The sequence below is a fragment of the Athene noctua genome, chromosome 5, assembly GCF_965140245.1.
Source record: "Athene noctua chromosome 5, bAthNoc1.hap1.1, whole genome shotgun sequence".
Lineage (NCBI taxonomy): Eukaryota > Metazoa > Chordata > Aves > Strigiformes > Strigidae > Athene > Athene noctua.
This window is the reverse complement of record NC_134041.1, coordinates 26,825,223-26,842,296: the sequence shown is the minus strand read 5'-3', so window position 1 is coordinate 26,842,296 and position 17,074 is coordinate 26,825,223. Positions and strand designations below refer to the sequence as shown.

General features: G+C 37.1%; 1 protein-coding gene across 4 annotated transcripts in view; it reads right to left on the bottom strand.

Annotated features, from left to right (window-relative positions):
- The window catches only part of KCNT2 (potassium sodium-activated channel subfamily T member 2), a 156,195-nt gene that overhangs the window by 16,271 nt on the left and 122,850 nt on the right, over nucleotides 1–17,074 (bottom strand). For all 4 annotated transcript variants that reach the window (XM_074908232.1, XM_074908233.1, XM_074908234.1 and 1 more), the window contains 4 exons: nucleotides 16,338–16,449; nucleotides 8,735–8,836; nucleotides 5,802–5,885; nucleotides 4,236–4,364 (listed from right to left, as the gene is read on the bottom strand). In XM_074908232.1, coding sequence (XP_074764333.1) covers nucleotides 4,236–4,364; nucleotides 5,802–5,885; nucleotides 8,735–8,836; nucleotides 16,338–16,449 — 427 coding nt within the window. The remainder of the gene's footprint in view (nucleotides 1–4,235; nucleotides 4,365–5,801; nucleotides 5,886–8,734; nucleotides 8,837–16,337; nucleotides 16,450–17,074) is intronic.

The window sequence follows — 17,074 nt, the reverse complement described above, 5'->3', positions numbered from 1 at the left end:
AGAAACATGGAGAAATCTTTGGAAAATACCAAGGTGCATGTTAAGTCTTTACATAATCACTGCCACTTTTACTGGGGAAAAAATCTGTATGCCATATGTTAAGTGAAGAAATGTTTGCCTTTACTTTTTTTTTTCTTTAAGTTTCATTACTTTTTTTTTTCTTTAAGTTTCATTTTTTTGTTTTGTTTTTAAAGGCAGGTTCCCATCTCAAGTATCAGACTGTGTGCCCAAATGGGTGTGATTGCTTACTTGTGCTGCTGGACATCTGTGACCCACAGTGGTTTTTCCACTCAGGCAAGGTACTCTAAAAGGATGTTTCACACCCTTATTTAAACACTAGCTCACATTGTCCAACACGTGGCACGAACGGGATTGTAGTCACGAACACACTAGTGATCATATTTGAGATGGCCAGGGTGGCTGTGAGTATGGTGATAACAGCACTACAACACCAAACATCAGTTAGTTTCTTGGATCTTGGTTCTCCCTCCTTGCTGCTCCCTGGGAGCTAAGTGTCTAAAATAAGAAACAGTTTTAATGTGCAGATTCATCTATTCTGTAGCAATGCCTTATTTTTATCTAACTGCAAGTTTCATGTTAAAACAACTTTACCTTTCTGTATACCACTAGCTCTTAATTGCATCCAGGGTTCTAGGAACACCTTTTTGCTCCAACAGCTGTCTGTACAACTGTGGTTGTACAACTGTCTGTGAACTGTGGTTAAGCACAGGCACATACCCCTTTTATGAAAAAGCTGGTGACTTTTGTCTGTTAGCATTTAAGGTGTTTAGGATCAAGACTTTCACTAGACTGTAAGATTATGTGTTTTTTTCAGAATCCAATAGGGATTCCCAATTTCAACTGGGACCAAATTCCCTCGGGCTTTTTTGAAAGTCCCAGTCTGCCAACTTTCAGGTTTTTGGTAAGATGCTTGTGTCCAGAACAATGTTGCTTTAAGCTTTATTTACTCAAGGATGATCCATTGTGTAGTTCCATGTCCTTTAAGGGTTTTAGTCCCAGGGTTTAACTCAGTGCACTGTTTTTGGCTGGGATAGAGCTAAATCTCCTCATAGTAGCTTGTGTGAGGCTATGTTTTGGACCTCTGGCGAAAATGCTGTTGGTAACACAGGGATGTTTCAGTTACTGCTGAGCAGCACTTACACAGAGTCAATGCCTTTTCTGCTTCTTACAGTGATTTACCTATTTAAACTGTCTTGATCTCAACCCACAATTTTTCTCACTTTTACTCTTCTGATTCGCTCCCCCATCCTGCTGCAGGGTGAGCAAGAAGTAGGCAGTTGTGTGGAGCTTACTGCCACAATACCCAGAAACAGGCAGACAATAAGCAAATACTTCATTGTGAAGCCATTTCTCGTAACTAACAAAGGAACGCGGAAAAAGAAAACAAAAGACAATTTAAATAGAAGTGAATCTAAAGAAACAAATGTGGACTGTGTAACAGGCAGCAGAAAATCAGCTATATGGGTAGTAAGGAATTATTTTTTTTTTTTTTTTTAATGAAATGGAAATGGTTTGAGTCTAGGTGCAGGTCATTTAGAGGCCGGCTAGATTTGACTGTTATTTAGTAAGCAGATCACTGAAAACTTCCTTTCTTTTTAAAGGAATTACATTTATCTGTCAGAGTGAAGTGAGGGCTTCTTATTTGCATAGTACAAAAAGGGACTGTCAAAGAAGAAATCATACATATAGAAATATTAACATTGGCATGTTTTGTTCTTGTGACTCAAATTAACCATTAACTAACAGCTTCCAGGTGTGTGCAATACAACTTAAAGTTTTATATGTGTGTTTAAACTCAAATTTCTACACACACTGGAGGCTCTCTGAGTTAGAAATCTTCAAATTACGGTTAGAATTCCTGAGAAAAATAGCAATTTACCTTTCTCTAACCTACATTTTAAAGGTCTCATCCAACAATATTTTAAAGTTGCTTCTAGCTTATTATACTGAAAAGCTAAAAGGATCCTCCATGCTGATATTATTAGTGTAATTATTTGAAAATTCCTTTAACTTCAAAAGAAGTACTTTGCAGAAAGATTACAGACCTTGTTGTCTCTGCGTTTGTAGGTATCTACCCATAAAGACCACAGAAGCAGAGCTAGATGTCGTTCTTTTATGTTCTGGGGAAGAGCTAGGTCAGGGAAGAATCTCCTGCCCCTCTCGAGAGGCGAAAGGGTTTCACAAATACTCATTCACTAACGAAGAAGCTGCCAAAGTATTTAAGTATGAAAATATGAATGCAGTTCTGCACTGAGAGCCCTAAGCTTTTCAGAGTAACAAATGCTTTTACTTAATATGCAAAGACAGTGCTGCTCTTCCACATTAGTCCAGTACCTGACAATTTGAAAACAAAACTAGGAGATTTCTCTGCCCCATCTGCTCTCCCCTTCCCATCCTCTATGTGGTTTAACTCAAACTCTTCATGAGAATACCTGTGAAAGCTGGTAGAAAGTAATAGTAGAACACCTCTTATCTATTGGATACTGTCTTCCAGGCTGGTTTCAGTGTCTGAATGTTTTTAAAAATTGCTTCTTTGTAAAAGATAATAACTATCTTAAATTAAATCTGGGCCTGGTCTGATCAAGTGTTCAAGCACCTGAGCAGCTGCATGTGTACATGTTCCAGAGGTTCCCAATGTTATGGTAAAATTGTGAGTTTAGAGTTGCATGGCTGACAGTCCCAAACCTTGTTTTCAGAAAAACTTTTGAAAGATCTTAGTTTATCAGTTAAGCTTGCTTGCCCCCTACCGCTTGCCAAAAAAAAAAAAAACCTCATATAGAAAAGGTGAGTGTTATTCTTATAGTTAACCCTCCCCTGTACAGACACTGTTTGCCAGTCAGCCTATATGTTTGAAAGTATGTGAAAATTCAGAAAGGAAAAAAAATGCCACAGAAATGCACTCTTCACAATATGTTGTACGTTCACAGTTCAGTGCTTCTTGATTCTCTTTTTTGGACCTGAATATTAGTCAGCTGTGAATGTGAGAATAAAGCATTGCCATGAATTTTACCTTACTTACCCTTATTTAATGAATTCTTAAAATCTGGCATCTCCTCTTTTTTGTTAAAAGCTATGACAGCCTTCTTTCATATTAGCAGTGACGCTGCTTATACTATTCTCCAAGGAATGATTTTGATGGATTATGTTAATGCTGCTATCTTTTAAAAAATCAGCTGACATTACTGCAGAGGCACAGTCCACTGGCTAAACTGTAAAAGCCATCTGTAGAAGTACTGGTGGTCCACAAAGAGAAACACTGGTGAACTTGGTGGAATCCTGCATAGCTTTGTGTATCCCTTATTTTTAAATTAACTTCAATTGAATGCTTGTACTTCCTTCAAGATAAGTTTTGCAGTTAAGCATTATATGCCTTTATGTTTTATAACATTTCCCTGAAATATGGAAGAGAAAATAAAAATTGTCTGTCTTGGAAATCAGTAAACTATATTTGACTATTTCCAAAAAAAGAGAAAGTTGTTGTTCACTGTTACAATTTAGTTTGGTATTTGAGCTATGGTTTAATGAGATGGCAATATTAATGGTCACATAAACAAATGGCTTATACATGACAGAAATAAAAACTGCACAAACAAAAATTGTGTGTTAAATGGTCAGGAAAGTATTTTTTTCATATGTATAGGGAGAAGTATATACATTTATATGGCAGACATAAATACATATATAGAAAAATTACCGCTGTTTGGCAGCTAAATTCGGATAAATCCTACAATACTTTTAATAACACTGATTTATTCTCTTGTTGCAGAAATTCACATGAATACTGAAATGCCACCTGTTTTGAAGTATAGTCTTGACATTCTTGTCGCACCTGACACAGGACCTGGTCATACAGCTTGCTATCGATACTGCCATTAGCCACCACGTGCAAGTTCAGACAAGAGCTACCTATCCTAGCCCCTATTTGTGCCCGAGCTGCTTCTTGTTTTCAGTCAGTCAGTTCTCTGTAGGCAAGCAGAGGAATTAAAGTCAGTATGTAGACTGGCTCTAAGTATTCAAGAAGTGAGCCCTGAGTTAATGTGACCATATGCATGTCAGCAGAGGGAGACCTTCAGTGCGCTACTGGAATTCTGTGCTTTTTTCAGATATGGCATTCACAATATTCTTTAAATAAGTGTCTCCTATTCTTGCAAGGACCAAAGAATGTTTTATACTCTGTAATCAAATCCAGAGAAAAGTATAGTAAACCGACATACCTCGGATGTTGTAAGCTTCTGGGATTCTGTCCTATAAACTCCAATTGGAATGTCTCCCGTAGAAGAACAAAGTTTCTGATATAGTCTGGCATATGTCCTAATCCACAAATCCTCTTCTGTGATTTTCATCTGAACAAATAATAATAGGAAGGAGGATTTTTAACTTGTGAGGTCTTATCACTTGTTCACTATACTAATCTTGAAAAAATTTTAAACTAAGCACTAGCTTGTAATTATCATATTGTAGTATTGCACCTTTGCTCCAAATCTGGAATCTGAGTTTGTAGACACTGTTCTATTTGTTCTCTCCCTGTTTGGGAGACAGTGCAAATGGTGCAGTCTTAGGAAATTACTTTTGTTCTTGTTTAAAACTACTTAAAAACTTATATTACATCCTTTACCTAGTGTTCATATCTGACTAAAATATAAAAGAATTAAAACAAAAGTATAAAAGTATTAACTAAATATTGAGAGCAGTAAGAAACTGCTGATAGATAGACTGAAGAATGAGTGAGTATTCTGAATGAAGTCAAATAACCATTCACTGCAGGCTGAATATCTGGGAAGAAAGGATCAGGGGGAAAGTAATATACTAAGCAGAAATGGCATAAGAAAGACATGATTTTATCTCAAGTATTTCATTACTATTGCACTAGCATTATTTCAAGGTATGTGAGCCCCTTTTCTGAGAATCAGCTGTCTTGCATTCACTGTAACAAAGCTTAACAATTGACGAACAAATCCATAATTGGTTTTCACAATAGTTAAATAACTTCCATAAGCCAGTGCTGTTAATGTCCTTTTTTAAAACAACATGCAATTCTTTACAGTGCCCCAGGAAGCAACTGGTAAATAACTTCTATTGATCTTTTTGTCACCTAGGGTGTGAAGGGTGCGGAAGAAAACAGAAAAGTGGGGTTTATTTTTAATAAAAAATAAAATTTTATTATTTCATTTTTTATGTGTGTGTATATATTAATATAAAAAGTAGATATAGAAAAAATAAAACTCTGCATTGGGGAATACTGACATACATAAAGATGACTTCTGAACTTTGGCACCTGAACTAAAGTAATTGAATACATCTTATCTTTATGTAAAATCGGGTTCTGCCCATTATTGGCTATGATGGAAACGGATGTTGTGAAATAGCATTGTGTGTAAGTGCTAGCCAGGCAGTACAATAATAGGTAGTGCTCACTGGTTTTTACATGATTAATTTTTCAAATTTCTTCTTGAACTGCCATTGCTGTTTCATAAAAAATGCATTTTTCCTGTGTCTTCCTGTCTTTCTTATTTTCCTTTGTGTTTTATAGAATGTATTGGTTTTTCCTGGGGGGAGGGCATGGGGTGTGTATTTTCCTATGGAAGTAACTAAAAATGGGTATGTTTTCTGTCTGATTTTCTTGTCTTCTCCCCTGGTGAAGAAGAAAACAGATGGCTTTTCTTGGACTTTCACAAAAGGAAGTGCCATACAAAGAAATTAGAGGTATTTTGCAGACAGTACAGAATCTTCTCTGCTACTCAGTAATAACTCAGTAATTATTTTTTTATTTGAAAACTTACAGAACAGAGAAACCCAGATCCTGGTGTGGTATCAAGTCCCAGCAGAAGTCTTGTGATAGAAATCATATAATCTTTCACAAATGACTGCAAGATTTTTAACAGGAGAGATGGGAAAAAAAGAAAAAAGCTTTAATGAACAGATGAGCAGGTAACCATTAGCACCATGTGTGAATTTCAAAGAAATTGTGCATCTGTATTTACATCAATCACTTTATCTTTTAAGTATCTTCATCGCTGTAGAAATAGTTATTCCTTTCTTTGTGATGACTCTACTTAGATAAAATACTTGTTCTTATTTGGTTATGCATGCAAGGTACATACAGAATTTCGAGAGTCTAAGGCATAATAAGGCACCATGAAATCAAAGATTAATATAGATGTAAGATCAACAGAAGTAAGGTGTTAGCCTGATTAGATGTGAGATTATAAATATGAACTCTTCTGTGCCAAAGAAATGCTGTTGTATGTTAGATGGGTCTGCAATACTGAGTAGTGGGTAATACTATTGTGAGAGTGCTATTATTTTAATTGAAATGAGTCATTTGCCTTTGCCAATCTATCTATTTTTTTAAGGGTTGATCTGCCTTATCTCAGGTCTGGCTTGTTGCTCCGCTAACAGAAGTATTTTGCTGATTGGTTAAAAGGTAGAAATTATGCTAAATGTAGAAGTGTAGGCTAATACTGGGAACAGACATTCAATCAGCTAAAATCACAAGTATTTCTCCTCCTTATGAGTTGGGCTGCTGGAATCAGAGGGCCATGTGGCTGCTCTACTACCTGTGGTAGGACTGTTCACTGCCACCTCTTCTGAGGTAGTAGGGCAGCATTCAAGGCAGGCTATCAATCCTTGTTGGAACATAACTTGCAATTAGCTCTTCTGGCTTAATACAAACGTAAAGATAGGTGTTAATAAACAAATATCTTACAAAGGTGTTATATAAATCCTTTAGAGTTAGAGTTATAGCATCTGAATTTGTTTAAACTTGGAAGCTAGACAGGTTTAGTTTGATAGATAGTGATTCAACTGTTTTAATTCTTGTACTAGTAATCTTCCAATTGTGACAGGGTCAATCCGAATGAGCATCTTGTAACATTCACTTATTTGTTATCTTGGCTGCATCATTTATGATACGGAATTATTAAATTATCAAGTGCATTCACAAGGATTTGCTAGACCAAGTTTTCATTTTTCAGTCAGTGTCCTAAAGATAATTCAGAGGTTTTTCTTTTGACCTAAAATAGGAAGCACCAGATGAACTCTGCTGTTTCCCATGTCATTTACTCTGCTCCTTGTATGCAGATGAAAAAGATGTCATACAGAAAAGGATGGGACCATGAAAAAAAAAACCAACAAAAAACAGAGAACTTGCCATCATAGTATTTGTAACTTCAAATAAGAAGGGTAATTCTAGAAAAATTACAGTTTACCTGAGCAGTAAGAGTTCAAAGAAAGAACGGGTGGAATTTGAGTAAGAATGAGTGTGGGAAGGCTTTTTGTCTTAAACACTTTCTGGTGAATGGTTTTACTCTGTCAAGTCACAGCATGACTGATCATGTGTAGAAACAAATATAAAATATTGAAGTTACTTATGTGCTGGCAGGAGTTGTTGATGATGACAGATCTAATTCCATATAGGTGTCTTAATCTTTTTTAAAAAATACTGCCATATGTGATGTTGAAATTCTAGGACATCATTAAAAATATTTTATAAACAAATACATTTCTTTCTAACACATCTAGAATTTGATAAATAGCTTTACATCTGTTGGCTTTTGTGCTTTTGGTACTTTCCATATACATGACTGTTTTATATATTAATGACTTTTTGAGAAAAGCTTAGTTCCAGTAATTGTCCTGTTTACGTTTGAGTTTGCCTTGAAGGAATTTATTTGGAAGTAGAATTGAGATGAAAGAACACTTTCAATGCACCAAATTACCAAGTAAACTCATTTCTCTGAAAGAATGTTTAGTGCCTGAACACAAAAGCATCCATGTGATATAGGCAGTAGCTGCTTAGGTGAGGAGACTACATGGGCCATGGCCGTGTTGCCACTTCTGCATAGCTAGATCCTTGAAGGCTAATGCTGGGGGTTGCTGTTTGGGCATCCTGATGTTATTGGGGTATGCAGAAACGTGGTCACTGCTGAGAAGCAAGGGCAATATTCTCCTCTTTTTCCACCCTGAAACCAGCAACTACTACCCATATTTGTCCTGACCCCATATTTTCTGATATATTGTTCCTTCAACCATCTGAAGCTGTTGCTCTTCCTTTACCCCCACAGACTGTCATCGCTTTTTTTTGCATGAGAAGCTCTGTCTTGGATTCTTGGGCAACAAGGTTCAGTGCTTCCTTTTTTTTCCCCCTGTGTCTCTTTGCAGCCACTGCATATATTTCTTGTTAGGGCCAGAATGCATTACTTTAAGATACGATGATGGGTCATCTAGAGGTCTAGTCAGCATGAGTAAGAGGAAAGGATGCAATGAAGTAATTAAGACCTCTATTCAGGAAATGCAGATGACTGATAAATTACTCATAAAAGTAATTCTCTTGATTTTCATGGTTAGAGACACTACTTTGTGAGAATAGGTACTCCCCTTTTGTTGCAGAGTGCAAGTCTGTGTAACCTGTATTTTATGTAGGCCTTATCAAAACTATCCCACTTATTTGACTGTGGAGAGGTTCACAAACAGTATTACATTGTTTAAAACCAGAATTTTTTCTGCAAGGACAGCATGATTTTGGGGTTGATAACTGAGCTAGTACTGTCATGTGGAATATGCTCCATTATCATCTGCCTTTGATTATTCCTGGTACAGATATGCACATTAATGGCTTAGATGTAGGAAAACAGTGTCATGTAACAAGTACAATAAAATGGCTGGTAACAATGCATGTCTGCATTAAGATAAGTCACATTATTGTTTATAGTACCTGATAAAGCAGCGTATCCAACATACTGATACTGAAAACCCTGCCAGCAGCAAAAGGCAGTCGAAACATAAATGCCAGATTGGATCCCTTCTCCCGCTCTTTCTGTTAAGGAATTAAAAAATAGAAAATAGTTTTAGTGTTGTTTTTGGAAGGACTATAATCAAAACATCAAATTGAGATTACCTTGAAAGAGGTCAAAAGTGTAAAATCCCTTTACTCTGAATATAGTTTCTTTCTACAAATATGTAGCATCTTTGTTCTGTACTTACAGTTTTTCAGGTTGAAAGATTGTTTAATGCATATGTTGTTTCAATCATCTCATCTCAAATTGCATGAGCATAGTCTACCAGATCATTTTAAAAATGACTGAGGGATTTCAACTGTGCTTAGAGCAAAGCTCTTGTTATTCCTGCTCCAATTCCTTGGTGCTGCCAGTGGACTCTCATTCAGGTCCAGAAAGTCTACTAGGAACAGGAACATGAAACATGAACAGAATCTGATGCAAAAGGGAAGAAATGGTATTTCAGTGAATGTGAGGATGTGAGATCAGAGATGGACTGGGTAGAAACTTCTTGCTCTGATGCTTCTGGGGAAGGGATGCAGAAAAATGTAACTATAGTTAGGCCTTTTTCTTATCACATCTCACTTGCAGAGGAATCACACCACAGTGTGCTTCCCATTACTTCTCTTATCAGAAAGCATAATAACAGGTGGAGGTGATTCTTTTTTTTTTTTTATTTTAAGAAAACAGGAAATATCAAATTTTAAGTTCAGAGACGCCACAAAGAATAGAGTGTGCTCTCAAAGTAGAGAAATGTTACATATCTTGGAATTGAGACACATCCACCACATATACACAGTACTACACACTGGGGACTAATTGGCGAACAAGCAGCTCAGCAGAAAAGAGTCTGAGGGTCCTGGTGGACACCAAGCGAACATGAGCCAGCAATGTACCCCTGTGGCAAAGAATGTGAAAGGTGTCCGGGGCTGCATTAGGAGGAGAGCTGCCAGCAGGAGGAGGGAGGCGATCCTTTCCCACTACTCAGCACTAGTAAGGCCACACCTGAAGTGCTGTGTCCAGTTCTAGGATCCATAGTACAAGGTGAGATGGAGCTACCATTGGTAGTCCAGAAAAACTCCACTATGATGATCAAGAAACTGGAGCATCTCTCATACAAGGAAAGGCTGAGAGAGAACGAGGACTGTTTAGACTGGAGAACAGTATGGTCGGGGAGAATCTCATCATTGTGTTATAAACACCTGAAGAGAGGGTATAGAGAATACAGGATCAGGCCCTTTTCAGTGATGCATAGGGAACAGGACAGGAGGCAATGGACAACAGCTGAAACACAGTCAGTTCCTTCTGAATGTCAGGAAACACATTTTTACAGTGAGAGTGACTGAGCACTGGCATAGATTGTCCAGGGAGGTTGTGGAGTCTCCCTCTTTGGAGATAAAAGTCCTCTGGACATTATCCTGGGCAACTGGCTCTAGGGGGCTCTGCCTGAGCAGGGAGGGGCCTTAGGCAAGATGACCTCCAGATGTCCCTTCCAGTGTTAACCATGCCCTGATTCTGTGATATGCAAATCAGCAGTCTGCTCTAACTATTGGTTTTGTTGAACAGCAGCTTCTAATCCCTGCTTGTCATTTGACTGTACCTGTCTGGTTGTACCTGTTGATTTCTGTGGCTTCATATGAGTGGAGTTGAGAAAGTTGTCACACAAAATGAATTTTCTCTCCAGACAAAAATGCACAGCAAATAACTCTTAAAAATATAACAGTAACTTGTCCTTTATAAAATGTCAATCTCTTCAGATTAAAGGGGTTTTAAGAATTTTTAAGGAAATAAAATTTAGTTATTATTTCAGGGGGGTTTTATTCCAAACATTCTCTGTGTTCTGACCAAATACTACTGGCTTGTATTAGAGTTTCTTCTTCATGAGAAATGCATACATTCAGGTACACTCACACTCTCTCACACACATAGGCTCACACACGCATGCACTTCTGAAAGCTGAAGAAAAAAGTGGTCTAATTGTACAAAGAACACTTTTACCTAGATAAGCATACCATTGTGCTTACTAGCGTAAGCCAGAAACAAGCACTTATGTATTTCCTTTCGTAGTTTGATCTCATATATTCGACTGCTTTTCTTTTAGTGCAGTAAGACAAAGTAGAAGATATATTTCTTAAATTGCTATTAAGAAAATAAAAACTTGTATGTGAAATATTGTAAAATTTATTTTACAAAAAATACTTCAAAATTAAGACTACATGCATATTAGAACATACGTTACATGAAATCCCTTACCAATCATGCCATAAAGTATTTTATAGGGAACAGGCTGTGAAGTGACTATCCTCCTATCATGTGATGCAGGTATGTTTATCCTTCCATCTGTTTAGAGAAATTTGCAGCAGATTCTGGTTTTGTGCTGAGAAAGGTGGGCTAAGGCAAGAGGTATTCTGGGAATAATTTGATTCTTATCCAAAATTCTGATGGTAAACATAAGTATGTTCCTATTTGTTTTATTTTAAAATGGAAGCTTAGAAATCTATTTTCCCCCTTTATTTTACATTTCTTACATTGTTTCCTCCCATCTCTTACTACAAGCTTGCTTTTTCTTTATTATTGCTTGAAAAAGATTTGTGAGAAATCCAATGTATTGAGTTGTGCTTTATTGCCTGAAGACTTATTCAATTCCCAGAGATTACTGTGGATGCAGAAGCCAGAAATGTGCCAGAATGTCCCTGCGGTTTTATTTCACAGTGTGATGCCCAGCAGCTCCTGACACTTTTTGGAATTAATGAGGAGGGGCGTATATCTACTTAAAATCATAGATCATTTCTAGGAACATAAATAAAAGATCATGGCATGAGTGCGTCCTATAGAACTTCACATATATAGATTACATTTTAAGACACAGCTATTAATAGATGGAGATCTTTACTTCATCTTCCGTCTTCCTATGTTTGTGGCTTTGCTCAAGTCATGAAGCTCAGAATCATTACTGCTTTCTTTCAAAGTAATAACAGGTGTACACTTGTGGTTTTGAGAAGTTCTTAGCATGTGCTTCCTCCATATAGGCCATTTAATTTGAAGTTAATTATTTCCTTTTTGGTTTGCATATTGTCAGAATACCAAAGAATATCTGCCCAGAAGGTCAAGTTCCCTCTTTTCTACCTTCATTTATATTTGTGTCAAACCCTTTTCAGGGTTCTTTATCATGGTTTTATCTTTTTACTATTTCTAAATAAATACTTATTCCTTCATAACAGTTAATCCTATGATACCAGTAACAAAGTACGAACCTCAAACTAACCTGAAGCCCTGTTCTGGCCCCTCTGTCAGTGGCTGAAATGAGATCTAGGGTCCATCTTGATTTAATATATTCTCATCTGATACAGACAGTAATATGGGAACTGCCATGATAGGCTGAAACTGTTGTGTACAAACAATGTAAAGTTGCTTTAATTAACATACAAGGATGGGTGGAGGGTAGGGGATGGGAGTCATGCAAGAACATATAAAGGTGACAGAGGTAGTGGTTTATTATAGGAAACAGGCCATGTTAGTTTTGCTAAATGTTGGTTGTTGCCCATATCAGATATAAGGCTCATCAGAAATCTGGGCATGGAAACCTGTGTACAGTCCTTTTCTTGACATAAGGGATTTTGGATTGATAGCACTTCACTTTTATATCAGTTTACAATATTCTGGACTATGTATTCTCAACTGCTTACTGTTCTACCTTTTTGTTAGTTTTCTGTTGTTATCTGGAAAAGGCTTTCTAAAAACGTGCCAGTTCAAGAGCCAAATGCATATGCTAATTATATGCTTTTAGACTTGTAGATGATGTAAATCATTAGAAATCCATCTAAAATATTACTTAAACCAGTTAAGAGGTACCAATCTATTTTTTATAACCCATGTATCATTACTGCTGGCTGTTACTTAATGTTACTTCAAATCTGCTTAAAACCTCAATTATATTAAAAACAAATGGATACGGCATGCCCTATCTGGCTTTGTGTATATCATTGCAAATATACTGGGTCATCCCAGATAGATTTCCGCTCACCTTGCATGTATGTTCTTATCCCTGTGGAAGATACAAAATCACAGTATTGATTTGATTAAAAGATATAGGAGTTTGCACATATTCTAAAATGATCAGTTAAATGTTTAGAATTTATATTCTTCAGTTCACACCTGCAATATTTACTTGAAAAATTTTTTTTAAAAAGTCATACTTAACCAGTGTGAATCTTATCCAAGACATTCTAAACACTTTTTTTCAAGAAAGAGGGAGTGGTTACCTCATTTTTTTTCTTATCTAAGACAAATGGAGAACATAAGTTTTAAGTTAGACCACAGGTGTTTTGTTTTTCTTTCTCTTTGTTGTATAAGGGCCATTGCTTTCTTGTGTCAGTGCTGAGTTTGGTGTTCAGATTTATCTCTAAAATGAGGAAAGTTGCAGCTGCAACAGCAGATGGACTTTGGATTTGCATATCTTTCTTCTGCAGCCCATTAGTTTGAAAAGTCAATTTCGCATGTGTGTTTCAGTGCTACCTGAAGGCAACTTGCCTGACTTTTTCAGTCTTTCTGAAAATGAGGTGCTTAATGCAGAAATAACAGTAAACTGTACATTTGACTGCTTTAGATAATTTATACTCGTTTTTAATTGCCTTTCATTTTGCATGAGGGAGTTCTGAAACATCAAATGAACTACAGCACCACCTGTGAAGTGCTCCCTGCAAATGTTAAGATGAAATGAAGGAAAAGTCAACAGCAGGCAACTTCAACAGCAATGAAGAAAATGTTCTTTCTTTAAGATAATTTATCTACCTCTATTACAGCACAGCATAATTTTTATAGGAAGTTAATTAACTGTTCAGCTGCCAGCCTATATTCACAATTTTACATTTGCTCAATAACTTAATAAATATAAGGAAGAGTTATTATATTTCTATTGATTTCCAGAACATTTGCCAGAAAAATGAAGGAGCCTGTGTAAAGCATGAAATAGAACTGAGATAAAATCCTGGTTTCGCTGCATCAAAGTAGACAGGCTACAGCCCATGGAGTATTCCACCCCCAAGTATTCCAGAAGCAGCTGTAGACACCACATACTGGGAAAGCTGTTACTATTCTTACTTCCCCTTATCACTAAACTGTATGGATTCAGGGAATATGTTAACAATTTAAAAAAAAAAAAGTGTTGTTGGTTATAATACACCAAGGAACTAAGTTAGGCTGGAACACAGTCTTGAAAGCGCCATCCAGCTGCTGGCATTTGTTGCCCTGAATAAACTGGCAATGCATTATTCCAGCCAGTTCCAGCTAATTATACTTGAAGTTACCACTGAGGGGAGGGAGTGCTAAAATGAAGGAACCACAGGTACAAACTTTAATGGATAGTGGGAGTGGTATGATCCAAATGAATATCTGCCTCCCACTGCAGATTGCTCCTCTCTTTGTGTAACAACTTCTGTCTCACTTTCTCACAGTTGTCCATTTTAAATGGAGAAAAACCTAAATAAGATTAAGCCTTCATTCTATTTCAGGCAAAGATCAACATCACAAAAGATCATCCAGAAATTTACATCTTGTGGTTGAAATGTAAGCATGATAGTCAACTGAGAAATGATTGACTTCTAATACTTAATCCTATCTCATAGAGACAGGCTGAATTTCTGCAAAATTTGATTCTTGTCTAAGAAACTGAGAGCTGGCTTGTAAAGATAAGTTTGTATGAAAAGGCTGTTTTCTATCAAATATATATTAAAACTATCTATCTGAACACACTATACAGTAAATAGTGAAATATCTGAAATATCATAGAATCGTATGATAGAATGTTTTGGGTTGGAAAGGCCCTTAAAGCTCATCCAGTCCCAACCGCCCTGCCATGGGCAGGGACACCTTCCACTAGCCCAGGTTGCTCAAAGCCCCGTCCAACCTGGCCTTGAACACTGCCAGGGAGGGGGCAGCCACAGCTGCTCTGGGCAACCCGTGCCAGTGTTTCAACAACCTCACAGTAAAGAATTTCTTCTTCATAACAAATCTAAGTCTACCCTCTTTCAATTTAAAACCATTACCCCTCGCCCTATCCCTACACCCCCTGATAAAGAGCCCCTCCCCAGCTTTCCTGTACCCCCTTTAAGCACTGGAAGGCCGCTATAAGGTCTCCCTGGAGCCTTCTCTTCTCCAGGCTGAACAACCCCAACTCTCTCAGCCTTTCCTCACTGGGGAGGTGATCCAGCCCCCTGATTGTCCTCGTGGCCTTCTCTGGACCCACTTGAGCAGGTCCATGTCCTTCTAATGTTGGTGCCTCCAGAGCTGGACACAGGTCTAGCAGGTGGGGGGTCTCATGAGAGTGGAGTAGAGGGGCTGAATCCCCTCCCTCGACCTGCTGGCCACACTTCTCTTGATGGATACTGTTGGCTTTCTGGGCTGCGAGTGCACATTGCTGACTCGCAGTCAGTTTTCCATGCACTGGTACCCCCAGGTCCTCCACAGGGCCACTCTCAATCCACTCTTTGTCTGAGATATCTGTAATCCCCCAAATCTAGGAAATTTACTGTACACCTCAGAAATGGAAATTATATGCTCATTCTATATAAAGATTTTAGCATGAATTCAGATTTGCTAAGATGTGCAAGATATCTGAGATGAACAAATTGGGAGGCTACATGAGAGAACCTAGCAGCAATGTCTAGATTGATAGCAAGGGGAAAAAGAGATGACTGGAGTGAAAGGTGTCTGTCCTTGAAGACTGGCACAGTGATATTATTTGTCTTACTCTCACAAACTCCGCAAATGGCCTAAAGTATCGTGAACGTAATACTGTAAGTTTTGTGGACTGCAGAGGTAGGTAGGTCAGATCACCAACGAAGGTCCAAGAAAAAGAGGATTGTCCTTGAATTTACCAAGTTCAACAGATGCACATTGTTACTTTTTATGCTCTGTCTAATGTTTTATCAACAGTATTTTGGACAAGCAAATTAAATTAAACACCTCTCCATATAGCCTCCCTGTTCCACAGCTTGAAAATGCCAACACAAGCACTAGAATGTATAGAATATGAAGGTTTTATCTAGCATTTAAGTAGTGCTACTAACAGTTGCTGTTCCCAAACTATCACAGTAATGCAAATACCCCACACAGATACACAGAAATGTATATGGAATATGTAAGTATAGTTCCTTTGAAGTGAATTTGGGATAAAAAAAATGCATTATAATAAAAGCTTTATATATTTTAAGTGTTTAGTCAACGAAAATATTTTCCACATTAATTGCCTTGGCAGCAACGTATTAGCTCTAAATATTCAGTTATCCAAATTATCCAGTTCTCCTTGAGCAACACTTCTGTCCAGGTGGTGTTGGTGGATTAATATTGTAAAGTGATGGAACTTAAATCAAAGTTCATTATTAAATGAGGGTATAATGTGGAAAAAATAATCTTTTACATTAGCTCTGCAACCATAAAATCATTTCACAGTTTCCACTTGTTTTGAAAGCATTGTTATAAAATCAGAAAAAGGGTTAAAATAATAACATTTAAATTTGGGACAGGGGAGGCAAATCTCCTTACCTTTTCTAATTTCGATAGAGCAAGAGAATAGCAGTCTTTGGCTCTGAACTGCATGAATCTCATATTGGCTGGGTGAGTTAGTTCTGTGATAATGCTTAGGCTTGAGAACAACCTGTATTTTAAAAGAATGTAACAGTTAGACCTCTAATTATAACAATTCACAAATGTAAGGCTCTACATAATGCTTTAGCTTGTGTTCATGTCCATGTTTTTCATGAAGTGCCTGAAACCTGTGGTGTTTTTTCGCACAATGAAATGCTGATATAATAGCAGAGGAAACTGCAGAACATTCTCTGTAGAATTCACAAATAAGCAAACATACATTCAAAGGTTAGGCTTATAAAATATTTTAAATCTGGAAAGGAACCACTTAATTTCATTACCAGAAATTTTACTTAATAATTTCTAAAATGACACAGATCTGTAGGAAACAATGAAAAATGCAAAACTATGTAGCTCACACTTAGTATGTGGTTGCATGTAAACTACATTTTATTAGAACTGGCTTATGTAGTCTTTCAATTTCTTTTTTTTTTTTGCATTCTATTTGTATGCTCTGTGTACACAGACTGAGCAACATAGATGAAAACACTTCTTGTGAGTTGCTGAGAAAATGTATGCTTATGTTTACTTATATTTTCACTTTGAGGTATTTACATATACAGATTTTTTATAAATTAACACTAATTCGGGTTTCCAATAACAAAGAACCATGAAGAAAGTTTAACTCTGATCTG